Here is a 16,333-nt window from a genome sequence, read left to right as displayed (position 1 = left end):
AAATGTATTTTCTCATAATAAGTTAACCTTAACTTATTGTAACTTTTTTACTTTACAAACTTTAACATTTTTCAACGTTTTCACTCTTTTGTCAAGTAGTACTTGGCTTAAAACACATTGTATAACTGTATAAAATATTCTGATTATATATTCTATAAACTTTTTGCCTATTCTTTATATTTAATATTTCAAAATCTTAAAACATTTTTTGATAACAATGAAGACAATGACACAGACATGAGCCTAGGCCCGCACAGGGTCAGGATCATCGACGTTCCTCTCTGCCGCCTCTGCGTCCCACGGAAACGCCCTCAGGGGCAACCACCCGCATGGAGCCTCATCTCCTGTGATAACGGCGCCTTCTTCTCGGTGGACCTGCCTGAAGGACCTGCCTGAGGCTGTTTACAGGTACCTTTTTAAATTAAGTAGAAGGAGTGCATTACAGTAATGGTAAGAAGTGTGGGAGAAGAAATGCAGACACCAATAACACAGTTGTTGGTTGTTGCTCTAAAGTACGACACGCTGGGCATCCCTGAGTGTGCCAGACTCTCCCACAGCTGGCGGCGCAGCGGCTCCTTCACACCAGTGCCGCCACGCTGTGATGTCACAACAGTTACATCACACAGCGAGAGGAAGCTTTCAGTCCTATCGTCAGATTATCAAACATATGTAGTCTGTTGTTGACTGAAACATTATGTGACATGACTGTGTACACACACGCACACACACGTGCATACAAGTGCACGCACACATACACATGCATACACCACACGAGTGCACACGTGTACACATGCATACACCACACACGAGTGCACACATGCACACACACACCACACACTAGTGCACATGCACACACATGCGTACACACCACACACGTGAGTGCACACATGTACACACATACACCACACACGTGAGTGCACACATGTACATGCACACACATGTGTACACACACTCTCCCCACACACACACACACACACCACACACTTGCTTTTCAATTCCTGACCGGGCCAAGGAATTCCAGGCCAGGCAGATTCTGAGTGTGTTGCCATCTTTACTTCTGAGCTGCAAATCTGACCACCCAATGACGGGGTCCCTACGAGCAGCTCTGGGGATGCCTCCCTGGGGCCCAGGCAGAGGCAACTCCACACTGTTTGGTGTGTGCACAGGTGTGCCTGGACATATGTCTGAGGGCTGTGTGTGCCAGGTACATGTGCCAAACGTTTGTGTCTGGATACGTGTATGGCTGGACTGCAGGGGATGGCTTCAATGTCACCACTGAACACTCCCCAGTCTTCCTCAGTCTCCAAGAGAGACCTGCAGAGCCGTGTCAGGCCCCTGGAGCCTCCTCTGGGGTCAGCACCTGCTCCTGGGTGGCCAGGACCTCCCTCAGGCCTCAGCAGCTGCCGCTAGGGTCTGCCTAAACTTTCTAACTAAAAAGCAAACCACCCCCCCCCCACACACACACCCACTCACATGCACACACCTGCTCACGCTCATGCGTGCACACACCTGCTCACACACACACCCACCCACTCATATATATGTGCCTGCTGACACACACTCACACCTGCTCTCACGCACACACCCACTCATATGCATGTCTGCTCACACATGCTCAGATCACACACACTCGCCCGCTCAAATGCATATGCATACACGCTCACACACATGCTCATGAAGGCTCACATGCACACACCTGCTCACACCTGCTCATGCATGTACATGCCTGCTCACACATGCACACACCCGCTCATGTGCATATGCCTGCTCTGACACATGCTCACACACGCTCATATGCATATGCTTGCTCACACATGCTGACACACCTGCTCACACACCAGCTCACACACTTGCCTGCTCACATGCATATGCACATACGATCACACACACGCATATGATCACACACATGCATATGATCACACACATGCATACGATCACACACATGCATACTCACACAGGCTCACATGCCTATGCCTGCTCACACACGTCCGCACACATGCCTGCTCATACACGCACTTGCCCATTCACATGCATATGCACGCACACTCATGCATACTCACACAGGCTCACATGCATATGCCTGCTCACACACATCCATGCACACACGCTCACACACACTCCAATAAGCACAACCCCAAGGCAAGTTGTGGGGAAGCTGGAAAACTCCAGGAAGAAGGAGCAGGCTGGGGCTGCCCAAGGTTTTCGGTGGCTGGGGGCCCCCTCCTTCCCATGGGGGCTGAATGGGATTCCTCGGCCAGCGTCCTGCCTGGGTGGTGGTGTTTCAGGACTGCTCAGTGGACCAAGGCCACTTTCCCACCCTGTCTTCTGAGTTAGAAGGCCCCCAGTTTTGGCAGTGCAAAGTAAAAATAAAAGGAAATTCGTTGTGTGGTTTGAAGTGAACTTGAACCTTCAAGCTGCTTAAACGGTACTGGAGCCGGGGGTGGAGGGGTGAGGGCCCCAGGCTGTCCTCTGTCCACTGTGATGCCCCAGGCCCATACGCGCTCGCCCCCACACACTGACCAGCCCTGAGCCTGGTGCCTGAGAGAAAACCCCAGGACAGTCCGGCTGGCAATCCCCATCGCTCACTCGTGAGGCTGTCTCCTGACAGAGGTGTCCTGGCCTGGGCCTGCCTCCATCCTCATCGGACACGGGCTCACCGTGCTGCTCCCACGTCGGCACTGTGCCAGACACTCCAAACACGCGGTCTTTACCCCACGGGCCTTCCCACCTACAGGGGAGGCAGAGGTATACACGACTGTGATACAAACGCAAAGCTGCGCAGGGACCATGGCGGCCGTGTGGCGGGGGGATCCCGCGTGGCAGGAGGGTCCCGGCGTGTCCCTGCTCAGCCACTGGTTCTGAGAAGTCGGAGGGAGCCTCGCCCTGCATGGCCGGCATGGGGGCTGTTGCCCCCGGAATGATGTGGGTGAGGGCCCCTGCTGCGGCTGGAACAAAATACCAGACAGGAGAGGTTTCTGATTAGAAACTGCGCACGTTGCTGTTGAATTGATAATTTGTATCTCTCTGAGATTTTTCACAAACATGATCACCAATTTCGCATGGTCTCCCACATTCTTCTTGATTACAAAGTGAAGGCAGGCAGGGCCGTGTGGACAATGACAAGGCAGCGGCTGATCCTGCCCATCTGTCAGGAGCTGTCCCGGCCGCCGCTCACGCCACTCCTGCAGAGACACCGGCGCTGATAAAGGAACGAGGCCCAGAAAATCAATGCACCTGAGGCTACAGCGGTTGCTAAACACACAGAAAACACCTCCCTCCAAGAGGCCGGTGCTGCGGAAACTCCCAAGCCCGGCCCTGGGACAGCCGAGGAAAATTTAATCTCTCCAAATCCTCACCAGGGCACTCCATCCTGCAGCCCTGACAGCCACACTTATAATTAATTATACAATTTCGATGGGAATATCGACTAAACAAAGCTATAAATCATAGAAAAAGTCAATAGGCATGGACGTATTCAATCATGTCCCGGCCAATGATTACTACTCTTAAAATACAATAATTATTTTCAGGAGCCAGCCTGAATTAAATTTCTGTCAGACGGGTACAAGACCGGCGGTTGATGAAGGATGCGATGGACTTGGGGCTGCGACCGGCGCAGGCACATCCATCCTGCGGACGGAGGGTTTGCTCTCCATGGCTGCGGTGCTGTGTGTTTAACCGGACCGTGGAGATGGGATTATCTCCCCAGGCTCCCCGTCCGACCACCTTGACCCTCCGTCGATGGGGACAACTCCCAATTTCTGGGCACGACTGACTCGGCATGCCGGCACCTCGGGCAAGTGCGAGGGCACCCGGGTCAGCAGGAACCCACGGGGCGTTCCCGAAGGTGCCGTCATCCCAGGCCCCAAACAGAGAGGATCTGAGTAGCAGGACAGGAACGCCGAGGCATCGGCTCTTCTCATGAGAAACAGCCTCAGAAGGCGCCTCCTGAGCTCAGGCCGCCTTTCCACATGGGACTCCCGACGTATCGACACAGTGCACCAGGCCTCCGCAATCACACCGGGTGCCTCACGTGGCTTCAACCCCACAGCGTGTTTTCATTCAGAATCAAATCCAAAAGTTCTCTCAAATATTCAGATTAATTTTCCTCTAAAGGTAGGAAACACTGTACGGTATGGTGGCTACCGACAGCAGGGGCGTGCTCTGTGTCAAAATGCTGAGAGAAAAGGACGACTTTGGATCCACATGAAAGACAATTGCTCCCAGATGCTCTAGACACACCCCTCCATGCCGCACCGCCTCCACGCCGCACCTCCATGCCGCACCCCCTCCATGCCGCACCCCCTCCACGCCGCACCCCCCTCCATGCCGCACCCCCTCCACGCCACACCCCCTCCATGCCCCATGCCCCTCCACGCCCCGTGCCCCTCCATGCCACACCCCACTCCATGCCACACCCCTCCACGCCACACCTCCTCACCACGCCCCTCCACGCCACACCTCCTCACCACGCCCCTCCACGCCACACCTCCTCGCCACGCCCCTCCACGCCACACCTCCTCCACACCACGCCCCTCCACACTGCACCCCTTCCACTCTGCACCCCTCTCCATGCCACACCCCCCTCCACACCACAGCCCCCTCCACATCACACGCCCCTCCATGCCGCACCCCACTCCACGCAGCCCCGGCTGGGACCTGTCCCCCGCCACCACCCTACCTGTGGCTGAGGGAGCCTCCCTCTTCCCTGTCTCCTAGCTCCTTCTAAAACATTCCATCTCCCTGGGCTTCCCTGGCATCCTCCTCCAAGGGACCCTCCACTTTTTCATGCCCTGTGCAAGGTCCCCGGAGACTTTGCTCCCCTGGCACTGAGGAGCCAGCTCTGCTAGGGACCCTGAAAGCACCTCCTCCAAGTGACGGCAGCCCTGTCTCCCTCCTGGGCACCTGCCTCCACCCAGACACCTCCTGGGCACCCGCCTCCACGCAGACGCCTCCTGGGCACCCGCCTCTACCCAGACACCTCCTGGGCACCCGCCTCCACCCAGACACCTCCTGGGCACCCGCCTCCATCCAGAGACCTCCTGGGCACCCGCCTCCATGAAGACACCTCCTGGGCACCTGCCTCCACCCAGACACCTCCTGGGCACCTGCCTCCATCCAGACACCTCCTGGGCACTCGCCTCCCCGAAGACACCTCCTGGGCACCTGCCTCCATGAAGACACCTCCTGGGCACCTGCCTCCACCCAGACATCTGTGCTCCCCAGGCTCTCCCTGCTCCCCACTGACGAGGCCAGGATGCGCCACCTGGGAATGTCCTGTAGCTGGAAGCATCCTGGAGCCCAGAGTCCCGCAGGCAGAGCCAGAGAGGGGCAGCAGGAGACACAGACAGGCGGCCCCACCAGGCCCTGGAGGCTTGAGAAGGAGAGGGGAGGGTGCCTCCCACACATGGAGCAGGAGGAAACCCAGCCTGCCTGGATGGAGAGAAGCGGAGGAAACCTTAGGCTTGCCCAGGCTGATGGGGCCGTGTGGGGACAGGACACCAAGGCCTGACCCGACCCCAGTGGGGGAAAGGACCATGGGCTCCTGCAGCAGGTGAGAGGGACGGGCACAGGAGGCCCAGGCACCACGGAGGTGTGGGCGTCACAGGAGCCTCGGGCTCTGGGTTGATGAGGGGCAGGAGGCAGAAGTGACTTCCCAAGAGGACAGGAGCGTGGGGTCTGGGGGCCATTGGGGAGGCAGCGAATGCCATCCTGGAGTGGAGGTTCTGGGCCTGGGACTCGGGGCTGGCAGTGTCCGCTGGGCTGGGCGTGCCCCTCTGTCTGGCACTGAGAGACCCCAGCTCTTCCTAAGCACTTTGCATGCACTGACCCATAAGCCCCCAAACCCCACAAGGGGAAACTGAGGCACAGACACCTGGCTGGCCCAGGATGCTAGGATGTGAACGCGGCTGCAGTGGCCTGGGTCTACCCGCCTGTGCTCCCTCACCTCTCCCACGGCCACTCCCCAGACAGCTTCCTGAGGACAGGGACCACCTGCCCTGACGCAGCGCCAAGGGAACCACAGCTGGCTCGGGAGCGCCCTAGGAACCAATGCCGAGGTTTCCAGATCTTGGATGCTGGCTCGTTGCACATGGCATCACGTGTGGCTTGGAATCGCCACAGTGGGCGTGTTTACAGAAATCAGCCGAGGCCGCATATGGGGCCCAGCCAGCTGCTGCGTGGTTCCTGGTTCTTTGCGCTGATAAACATTTGTAAATACATTAAAAATGGGACAAAAGTAGACCACAATAAAAAATAAAAATTGTAAAGAGAGTGTGTAGGCCGCCCCTCAGCGCTCGCCTACACTGATCCCTCGAAGGGAAGACTCACGATTTCAAAACCGACAGCAGGTCCAGCAGCCGGGGCTGTCTCTCACTGGCAGGGGCCACCTCTCCGTGGACCGACCTGAGCCGCACATTCCCATTGACACGCACTTGTTTACACACGTGCTCATGGACATACAGCGGCACACCCACCCCACAGAGGCAGATACGCACTCACGTGCACACGCACGCACTAGCGCACACACGTGCTCACACACAGACCCACACACAGCAAGTCTAGCGACGGGAGTGTGAGGAACCTGCTCCCTTCAGTCTCCCACTTCAGAGCGAGGCCCGAGGCCCGGCCGGTTCACTCTGAGATGAGGGGGTTTCCTCCCCACCCCACAGCACCAGCGTCTCCCCTCGCACACTGGGGGATCTCTGAAGCTGATGGGTCGAGCGTCATGCTGCCCGTGGACAGGACAGTGATACAGAGCCTCCACCCAACCTGGCCCGGGGTGCCGGACGCACCCAATATGTGTCCCCAGCAGTCTGCCTTGCACTGGCTGAGAACTGAGTCCTGGAGGTGGCAGGGACAAGGCAGGGTGGTCCCAGGTAAGCAGAGGTAATGGGAAGGCCTGGGGGCATGGGTGTCCCAGGACGGGGGAGCCGCCACATCGGACCACAAACTCACCGCGGTGCCGTTGTTGTCTCGGAAAACCTCCTGGTTGAAGTAGTCGAAGAGTTTCTTTTCTAACTGGAGCATAACCTGTGAAGTCAGAGTGGCCCATGAGCACCTGAGCTCCCCCAGCCTTGTGCGTGTCCCCCGGCCCCCACCGCCCCGGGCAGGCAGGGCGGCTCTGAAGGAAGCTGCAGAGTCCTGCGCAGGCCCCGTGTGTCACCTGCCCAGTCACAGGCCCCGCTCACCTTCCGGTCGTTGTCTGACTCACGAAATATGAGCTTCACCACTTCATTGGTGTCGGCAGCCCGGACCGTCTGCATGGTGGCTTTTGTGCAGAGCGTCTGCAGAAAGACAGCAACGGAGATAAGTCCCAGGGGGGCCCACCTGTGCATGGCAGCATCACCCGACACCCCGAGTCAGTGGGATAGGATGCTGGTTCCAGACAGCAGCTGGTGTCACACCCAGATTTCCACACCTGGGGTCAGGGGCCACTCCCGCAATAGCCGACCCTCACACGTGCGAAGGGCCTGAGGCTGGCTGCTCCCCAGCAAGGCGTGGCTGCAACCGTGAGGTCACCCCAGAGCTGCTGCTGCCCACAGAGCTGCTTTGGGGCAAAAGCCAGTGCGACACCAGCAGGCTCGGAAAGCACAGCAGCACTGAGAACAGCAAAGAGGGTGCCTGCGGGGGCACATGGCCGGCCTCCTCCCGCTCGCTCCCTCCTGTCCCTGAACTCCCTCGAGAGCTGTTCGACTGTGACAACGGGCAAGGGCTGCAGGCGGCTTGACCGGGAACCGTCTCAACAGGCTCATCTGGGTGAAGCTGACGTGGGAGGGATGGCTGAGGTCACACGCCTGCTTTGTGGTGTTAACAGGCTCAAACCAGTCCCTGGGGCGCAGGCTGGGGTGGGCAGGGGCCCAGAGGCAGGTGGACAGGACCCAAGAACAACTCAGGCTCCCGCCAGGGTCCCGGCGATCACACCGACCAGGAGGACCAAGGAGAGGGGCTGGGGCAGGAGTGCTGCAGGGTCAGGGTTGCGGCCTCTGGTGCCTGTGGATGCTCACTGGCCTGACCAGCTACGGGAAGGGGCAGTCATCTGGGCAGCAGAGGAGAGGGAGGCTGAGTGAGTGCCGACCTCTCTCCCACACTGCATGGCTGAGCTGCTCCAGGAGGCACGGTCCTGGCTGGTGGACAGCCGGCACAGATCACCGCGAAGGATTACACTGAGGCCTGTTTTGAAAATTCTTCTCGTCTTAACCTCAGTACAATGCAGGGAATGGTCACTGAGGGTCAGTCCCTAAAGGTAAGAGAGCTGGAGACCCCTACCTGGGTGGACTGGCCACGGGGAGCCCCTGGCCCCGACACAGGGGCCTTGTGGGCACTGAGCTCTCCGAGCTTGGCAGAAGTCATGAAAACAAGAATGCCTAGAACCTCACCGAACAAGGGAAGTGTGAGACCCACATCTGAGAGAAATCAAAGCTCTGTGTGGACAGCGAGGGCCCGTGCTCATGGCGGGCAGAGGCACTGGCGTTTCTGCATCGCTGGTGTGGGTGGAGGAGGGCACAGCTGCTGCCTTACACAAAAGGCCACAGACTGTAGATTCCATTTACACAAAATACCCAGACATGGCGAAGTTGGAGAGACAGAGGCAGCAAGGAGACTGCGGGGGCCGGGAGGGAACTGACTGGGGCGGGGGCTGGAGGGATAGTCTAGAACTGGATTATATGGAGAGACAGTCTAGAATTGGATTATAGCTTGTGTGTAAATTATACCTCAATCCAGCTTGTTTTTAATAAAAAAAATTTTTTTGCAGATAGGGTCTTGATCTGTCATCCAGGCCAGAGCGCAGTGGCGTGATCAAGGCTCGTTTTAACCTTGACCTCCTGGGCTCAAGTGATTCTCCCACCTCAGCCCCTCGAGTAGCTGAGACTGTAGGTATGCACCACCATGCCCAGCTACTTTTCTAAATTTTTGTAGAGACAGGGTCTCACGATGTTGCCCAGGTTGGCCGTGAACCTCTGGGCTCAAGCGATTGTCCCATTTCAGCCTCCCAAAGTGCTAGGATTCCATGTGTGAGCAGCTGCACCTGGCCTATAAATCTGTTTTTTAAGAAAATAATATATGATTTTTGTTTTATAAAATGATGACTGCACCAAAAGTAACTTTGGCTTTAAAAATTTCTCCCTGAAAGGGCCCTTGGGAGCTGGCGCTGCTGAGGAGCACCTCGGTGCCCCGGGCGCTGGCCGGGGCTCGGAGACAGGGCTCAGGAGGACACCCCTGGGCCAGTGCCCGGCCTCCCTGTGCAGGTTCCAGGCACGCGCTCAGCAGGAACTGAGAGGAACTCCGGAGCCCTTCGGCAGCCCGACCCGCTTCTTGCCAAGATGCAGCGTCCACCTCCTAGTGGCTGGTGTGCAGTGTCTCAGCCTGGGCCAGGAGGCGGCCACCCGCTATCCCCAAAGCACACTCCAGGGCAGGCCATTGACATTCCGAGCACAGACCGGCTGATGGGGTCAAGCCCCCCAAAGTGGCTTTTGGACTCATGTGTCACAAATCAGTCTGGAGCCTTCAAACAGCGTGAGGATTAGAACAAGCACCCAAACAGCCACACAGCGGGGCCACCCTGCCCACCCCTGTGTCCCAAGGAGGTCCGGCCCCATCCAGATGCTAATGGGCTTAAGTGGCTTAAGCTGCTTTCCCTGAATGGGAGAAGGCTTGGCAGGCAGACGGCCATTGTAGCCATCCCAGGACGCGGCTCAGGAAATTCACGGCTCTGTCTCCCAAAAGGCATCTGCGGGAAACTGTTTAAAAACTGCTTTATCTCAGCACTTCAGGCAGGCTCCCAAAGGACAAACATCTGATGGACCCCAGAGCCCAGGAAGGGGCCGGCCACCCCCAACCCCTCCCCAGAGCTGCCTCATTCACAGGCTGTAAAGGAGTGATCAGGCCAGGCTGAAGGGGCCAAAGCTGGCCTGTTCCCTTTGCCTTTCAATCCAGCAAAGTCGTGGCCACTCATGCGGAAAGTGGCCAGGCTGGGCCTTTCCAGCTCGCCTACTTTGGGAAGGGATTCTTCTCTTTTGAAAGGAGAAACAAATACCCTAAATGCTATGTTTAAAAAGCCATCTAAGATGTATTTCGTTATTAGCAGCCGCACGAAGAGGCTCTGGAAAGAGTGGTCCGGTGTGCCGTCTTATCCACACTTAGAATTTAACGGGAACGCTGTGTGCCAGGGTCATCCACCCGCGTGTGGATCACGAAGTTCCTGCATTTGTTCTTACTGTTTGGATAACCAAGGAGGCATGCTGCCTGGACAGGGCGTCCACAGGCCCAGGGCACAGGTGTCAGCCCAGGAGAAGAGCTGTTTTCTGTGCAAGGAAATCACGCGGTCATTCGGATGTGCACGGAGCTGCACGGCAGGCAGAGTCGCCCCAGTGTGCACCTGTGCAGTTGGTCTCACGTTGGGAGCTGAATCTGTCCCATCACCCCCTTAACTGTCCCGGACACTCTGCCACAAAATCCAAAACTCTACTAAAGGCAAACGCATCCTCTCAGACCCTGTCAGCCCAAGTTTTTAAATGCAACCTTCAAGAGCTGGTTTATAAAAACAAAAAGTTGTTCTGTACTCTCTGAAATGAATCCTCGCTGGCTGTAGCCTCCAGGCAGTGCACACACAGCCAGCAGGCACCTGGGCTTCACTCTCTACCTGGAATCACCAGGTGTCCAGAGCGCCCTGCCTGGGCCAAGTGGACACACAGCCTCGGGGGCCCACTCAGGGCTCAGAAGAAGCAATCTGGGCACACGTGCAGGCAACACCGAGGCCCTACCCCAGGCTTGGCTTCTAGGTTCTGCCAAGGCGTCTCAGGGTAGGCAGGAGCAAGCCCCAGGCGAGGCTGGGTGGGCAGCATGTGTTGCTCTTGTGGCTGAGCTGGGAGCTCTCACCCACCCGCCTGTTCTCCAGGACACACTCCTCCTCGGGGGCCACCACACCCGAGGCCACCATGGCCGGGCCCACCACGCCCGGACCCACTATACCCAGGGCCACCACACCCGAGGCCACCACGCCCGAAGCCCACCATGCCCAGGCCCACCATACCCAGGGCCACCACAGCTGAGGCCCACCACGCCCGAAGCCCACCACACCCAGGGTCTGACACACCGTGGGCCCACCACACCCGAGGCCCGGGCTGGGGCCAGTGCCAGCCGTGACGTGCCTCACATGAGGAGGAAGGTCCCAGCAGGGCCCAGCACAGATGCTGCCCGGACTCGGGAAGGGAAAGCTGGGATCCCAGGGGTGTGGCTCAGGCACTGGAAAAGCAATCAGGCTCGAAGGCTGGGAGATGCCCCTCCTGCCACATGGAGAGTCCAGTTTCCTGGTTACTCCCTGGTGGTCAACACACTCCCAGGCAGACAAGGGAATCCGTTAGTCACTGGGGCCACAAACCTCCTTCCTAGGGCCAGAGCCTGGCAACAGAGACAGCCCCAGCCCTCACCTTCCCAAAGGGGAGGTGTCCCCAGGAGCATCGTGGCCTCCAGGAGCTTGCGAGGGGATGGAGGACCCCGTCCTCTGTGTCAGGCGGGCAGAATCACCTGCCCCAAGATCAAAGGCTGACAGGCCATGGCGCCCTCCCACCGCGTCGCCCTGTGTCCCCAGGCCCTCCCAGAACCGCCCAAGCTCCCCTGGAGCAGAGGCAAATGCACCTCTGTGGCCTCCTGAGCCAGCCACTGGCTCGGGCACACCCTCTCCCCAAGCCTGTGCCACGGGAGAGGCGGGCAGCCCGGGCCTCGCAAGCTGCCAGGGGCTGCACCGCCGGGCCCAGGACAGCACTTTCGGGAGGGACAACGGTGCCGTGGTCTGTGGCGGCATGTCTACCATGGCGGCTGCACAAAGTGAGGCTGAGGTTGAATCCTAACCTTCCTCAGTGGATAGAAACCAGTCAGCCCTGCAGGTCGCCTCAGGCTCAGGGACAGCCCGGCCTCATGAAGCCTGGGAATCCCAACAACTTCTTCATCTCCTTGAGAGCCGTGTCCTCTGTCTCACCTCAATGCAGGGAGTAAAAGGGTGTTCACAGTTAAATAAAATAAAAATGAACCACAAAGCCAACGTTGCCCCCGAATCTAGAAACACCACAGGCAGCTACTAAGGGGCAGATTCTAGTGCATTCTTAAGGAATGAAACCATCATCAAGGAAATAAGGCTTTTTTCCTCCAAACTGAGACCCCCTAAAGGAGCCGGTATTGAAACTCCCCCATCTGCCTGACACCTACGGGCATATCCCACCATGAACGGGATGTCCGCTGACACCAATTCCATAGACACAGGGGCCAGCGGAGCCGCAGTGTCCCACCTTCCCGGGGGTCCTGGAATTCCTGATCTGGCCACTGCCTCGGTGACAGCAGCCGCTCTGCTGCGGGAGCAGGGCCTCCTGGGAGGCCTGTGGGTGGTGGGGGATGGCTCACATGCTGGCCCCAGGACCAGGCCAGTTCCTACATACTCAGCTGCTGAGTCAATCCGTGGGGGGCTCAACTAACTTTTCTCATCCAACCAGAAGAAAAACCACCTTAAAGCAGAAAGCAACAAAATGAGCCTGCTCCTTGAGGCTACGACTCCCAGCCCCTCAGCAGGCACAGAAGCTCTGTGGGTGCACCTGTTCCCCTGGTGGTGTCTGGCAGCTTGGCCAGAGCCGGCCACTCCTCCACCTCTGTGGGGGCCCGTCCTGCCTGGCCCTTAAGTGTCGCAAGACACAGACCTGCAGGTGCAAATCCGCTGTGGCTGGAGTTCTTTCTCATAACAAAAACTTCCTCTGTTCCAAGGATGGAATTCGGGACCACACGTTCAGCCATGGTCTGTCTGCGCCAGAGTGAATGCACTAAAACCAGGAGGCTCAGATGTGGCCCCAGCCTGCCTGTCTGAGTCCCGGGGCCGGCCTTGGAGGGTGTCCTCGGCACACGTGTGCACCCCAGTCCTCATCACAGGTTTCCTGGGAGGGTAACGTCTGCGCTCCAGTGAGGCTGCCCGTCAGCAAGCTTAGCAAAGGGTGTGACCGCTGTGGGCTGGCTGGGGTGGTGTGAACTCAGCCACTGACTTTAGTGATTCAGAAGTTTCCTCCCCACACGTGAGGAGGAGTGAGTCCAGTCTTGAAGAAAGTGCTGATTCGGAAGCAAACTGCCTCTGGCACTTTGCAGACATCCAATTGATACCCACGGGACAAATGAATGAATGGAGGGAGGGGCAGAGCCCACAGCCCCAGGGTTAGGGTCCGGCCCTCCAGGGTCCACGCAAGGGGCTCGCCCTCACTCCCAGGCCTGGTCCCTGCAGGGGCTGAGTGCAGCGCTGGTGGGTGGGCTGCCCTCACTTCCGGGCCTGGTCCCTGCTGGGGCTGAGTGCAGCGCTGGTGGGTGGGCTCGCCCTCACTCCCGGGCCTGGTCCCTGCAGGGGCTGAGTGCAGCGCTGGAGGGTGGGCTCGCCCTCACTCCCGGGCCTGGTCCCTGCAGGGGCTGAGTGCAGCGCTGGTGGGTGGGCTGCCCTCACTTCCGGGCCTGGTCCCTGCTGGGGCTGAGTGCAGCGCTGGTGGGTGGGCTCGCCCTCACTCCCGGGCCTGGTCCCTGCTGGGGCTGAGTGCAGCGCTGGTGGGTGGGCTCGCCCTCACTCCCAGGCCTGGTCCCTGCTGGGGCTGAGTGCAGCGCTGGTGGGTGGGCTCGCCCTCACTCCCGGGCCTGGTCCCTGCAGGGGCTGAGTGCAGCGCTGGTGGGTGGGCTGCCCTCACTCCCGGGCCTGGTCCCTGCAGGGGCTGAGTGCAGCGCTGGTGGGTGGGCTCGCCATCACTCCCGGGCCTGGTCCCTGCTGGGGCTGAGTGCAGCGCTGGTGGGTGGGCTGCCCTCACTCCCGGGCCTGGTCCCTGCAGGGGCTGAGTGCAGCGCTGGAGGGTGGGCTCGCCCTCACTCCCGGGCCTGGTCCCTGCAGGGGCTGAGTGCAGCGCTGGTGGGTGGGCTGCCCTCACTTCCGGGCCTGGTCCCTGCTGGGGCTGAGTGCAGCGCTGGTGGGTGGGCTCGCCCTCACTCCCGGGCCTGGTCCCTGCTGGGGCTGAGTGCAGCGCTGGTGGGTGGGCTCGCCCTCACTCCCAGGCCTGGTCCCTGCTGGGGCTGAGTGCAGCGCTGGTGGGTGGGCTCGCCCTCACTCCCGGGCCTGGTCCCTGCAGGGGCTGAGTGCAGCGCTGGTGGGTGGGCTCGCCCTCACTCCCGGGCCTGGTCCCTGCTGGGGCTGAGTGCAGCGCTGGTGGGTGGGCTCGCCCTCACTCCCGGGCCTGGTCCCTGCTGGGGCTGAGTGCAGCGCTGGTGGGTGGTCTTGAAGACACATTTTACCAATTTTTCATGCCCTCCCCTCTCAACGTGACCCTGCTCCTGAGCTTTTATCCTGCTGACAACTTCATGCAGAAAAACACGCAGACCTCTGATAGCATGAAATCAGAAACAATGGCCGGGGACAAAGGGGGCGCGGGGCAGGCGCAGGCCGGCGGGGTCGAATTTCAGCCACAAACAGATGTTCGTAGGAACATCTGAAAAGAAACTCTTGTAAAAGAAATGGTCTTAAAAACAATGCCTTCAGCGGTTAAATAAAGGGCCAAAGGACGCAGGATGCCTGTCAATGATAAATCTCGGCAAAGAGAACCAAACCGGCATCATGAATTTCAATGACGGGTTTCTTGGCTACCAAGGGCCCCGGTTCACCAGGGATTCCAGACCCCGGGAAGGAAGCATCGGAGCTGGGTGTCCCTCACGGTCCGAACTCATCGGGAGGCACTTTTTGTTTCACGGGGCTGTAATTTATGGAAAGCTGTGCCCGTCTCCAAGACTTCCCTAAAGAACAGCAATGACTAAAACAGCAAAACCCCGCATGGGAAGCTCTGGCTGGACACAGCCTGACTGGGCGCCGGACTAGATACAACCGCCTTCCAGCTGGGGATGGCAGGCAGGACCTGAGACCAACGGCCAGCGAGTGAAGCTAGGGGCGGCCCTCTCGCTCAGACCTGGGGCTGACTTCCACAGGCGGTGGGCACCCTCTCTGCTCAGGACAAAGCTGGGAGCCCCCCTCTCTGCTCAGGACAAGGCGTGGTGTCGCCTCTGAGAGTTGGTGCCACTGTGCGAAGGCTTCCTCCTGCAGGGCAGGGCTGCGTGTGCTGGCCCAGGTCGGGGCTGCATCAAGGGGAAAAGGCCTCCTCCTGCAGGGCAGGGCTGCGCGTGCTGGCCCAGGTCGGGGCTGCATCAAGGGGAAAAGGCCTCCTCCTGCAGGGCAGGGCTGTGCATGCTGGCCCAGGTCGGGGCTGCATCAAGGGGAACACAGAGTGTGTTCTTGGGGTGGGACTCTGAGCTCTGTGTTCACACGGGACTCACCTGGATTCATCCATCAGGAACAGAAGAGGCTCCTATGAGGAGCACTTCACCATCTCTCCTTGGCCCTATCTGATGCAGCATGGCTCATGGCGCATGAGCTCTAACTGGTAGTAAGTCCACAGAGCAACTGCCCCTCAGGGCTGTAGGACCAGGTGCTGATCGGCATCTGGGAGCAGGCTCCTCTCCAGGAGACTCGTGAGGACACCTCCTGTCCCACACAGCTCTGACCTGGCCTTTGCTCTCCCTCAGGAGCGAGTGCCTTCTCTGTAAGTATGCATCCTTTCTGCAGAGGACGGCCACATCTCGGAAAGAAGCCATTCGTGGGTGCTGCAGCCAGCTGCAGTTTATATCAGCTATGGAGTAAAGCAAGCAGATGCGGACGCCGATGTCCACCTCAGTTTACGTCGGCTGTTGAGCAAAGCAAGCGGACGCGGACACCGACGTCCACCTCAGTTTACGTCGGCTATTGAGTAAAGCAAGCGGACGCGGATACCAACGTCCACCTTCATTCCGGAGTATCCTCTTCTGGGTGTGACGAGGGCCGGGGTTCTGCGGAGTGGACAGCAGCCTCCAGCTTCATTCGGGGGTATCCTCTTCTGGGTGCAATGCAGGCTGGGGTTCCGAGGATGAGGAAGCTCTAACTTTCCTGGCACAGATGCCGAGAAGTTCCCATGGTGTGAACCTGCAGTGTTTGTCCAGCAGGAACCAGACTGAGACCAACCACTTGTGACCCACAGACACGGAGCTGCCCACTGTTAGGCTGCGGAGATCTGGCCAGCCCATCTCATGCTGTCAACCCAAGACAGGCGGTGTCCCTTTCTTTATTTATCTCTATTTTTACGTTTTTGAGACAGGGTCCTCCTCTGTTGGCCAGGATGGAGTGCAGTGATGCGATCATGGCTGGCTCACTGCAGCCTCGACCTCCGGGCTCAAGCAATCCTCCCGCCTCAGCCTCCTGAGTATCTGGGACTACAGGCGTGCCCCACAATGCCTGGCTAATTTTACT

At 58.8% G+C, this 16,333-nt stretch overlaps 1 protein-coding gene and 1 long non-coding RNA gene across 3 annotated transcripts in view; both read right to left on the bottom strand.

The window, feature by feature from the left end:
- The window catches only part of INPP5A (inositol polyphosphate-5-phosphatase A), a 254,391-nt gene that overhangs the window by 23,209 nt on the left and 214,849 nt on the right, over nucleotides 1–16,333 (bottom strand). For both annotated transcript variants that reach the window (XM_034951471.3, XM_003816261.6), the window contains exons 10-11: nucleotides 7,191–7,286; nucleotides 6,958–7,032 (exon numbers count right to left, since the gene is read on the bottom strand). In XM_034951471.3, the coding sequence (XP_034807362.1) occupies nucleotides 6,958–7,032; nucleotides 7,191–7,286 (171 nt within the window). The remainder of the gene's footprint in view (nucleotides 1–6,957; nucleotides 7,033–7,190; nucleotides 7,287–16,333) is intronic.
- Nucleotides 68–4,182, bottom strand: LOC134731119 (uncharacterized). The gene is made up of 2 exons (XR_010113223.1): nucleotides 3,051–4,182; nucleotides 68–2,945 (listed from the first exon to the last, which is right to left on the bottom strand). It is a non-coding gene; the product is annotated as an uncharacterized LOC134731119 (long non-coding RNA).

This window comes from Pan paniscus, chromosome 8, assembly GCF_029289425.2.
Source record: "Pan paniscus chromosome 8, NHGRI_mPanPan1-v2.0_pri, whole genome shotgun sequence".
Taxonomy (NCBI): domain Eukaryota; kingdom Metazoa; phylum Chordata; class Mammalia; order Primates; family Hominidae; genus Pan; species Pan paniscus.
This window is presented reverse-complemented; position numbering and strand designations above follow the sequence as displayed.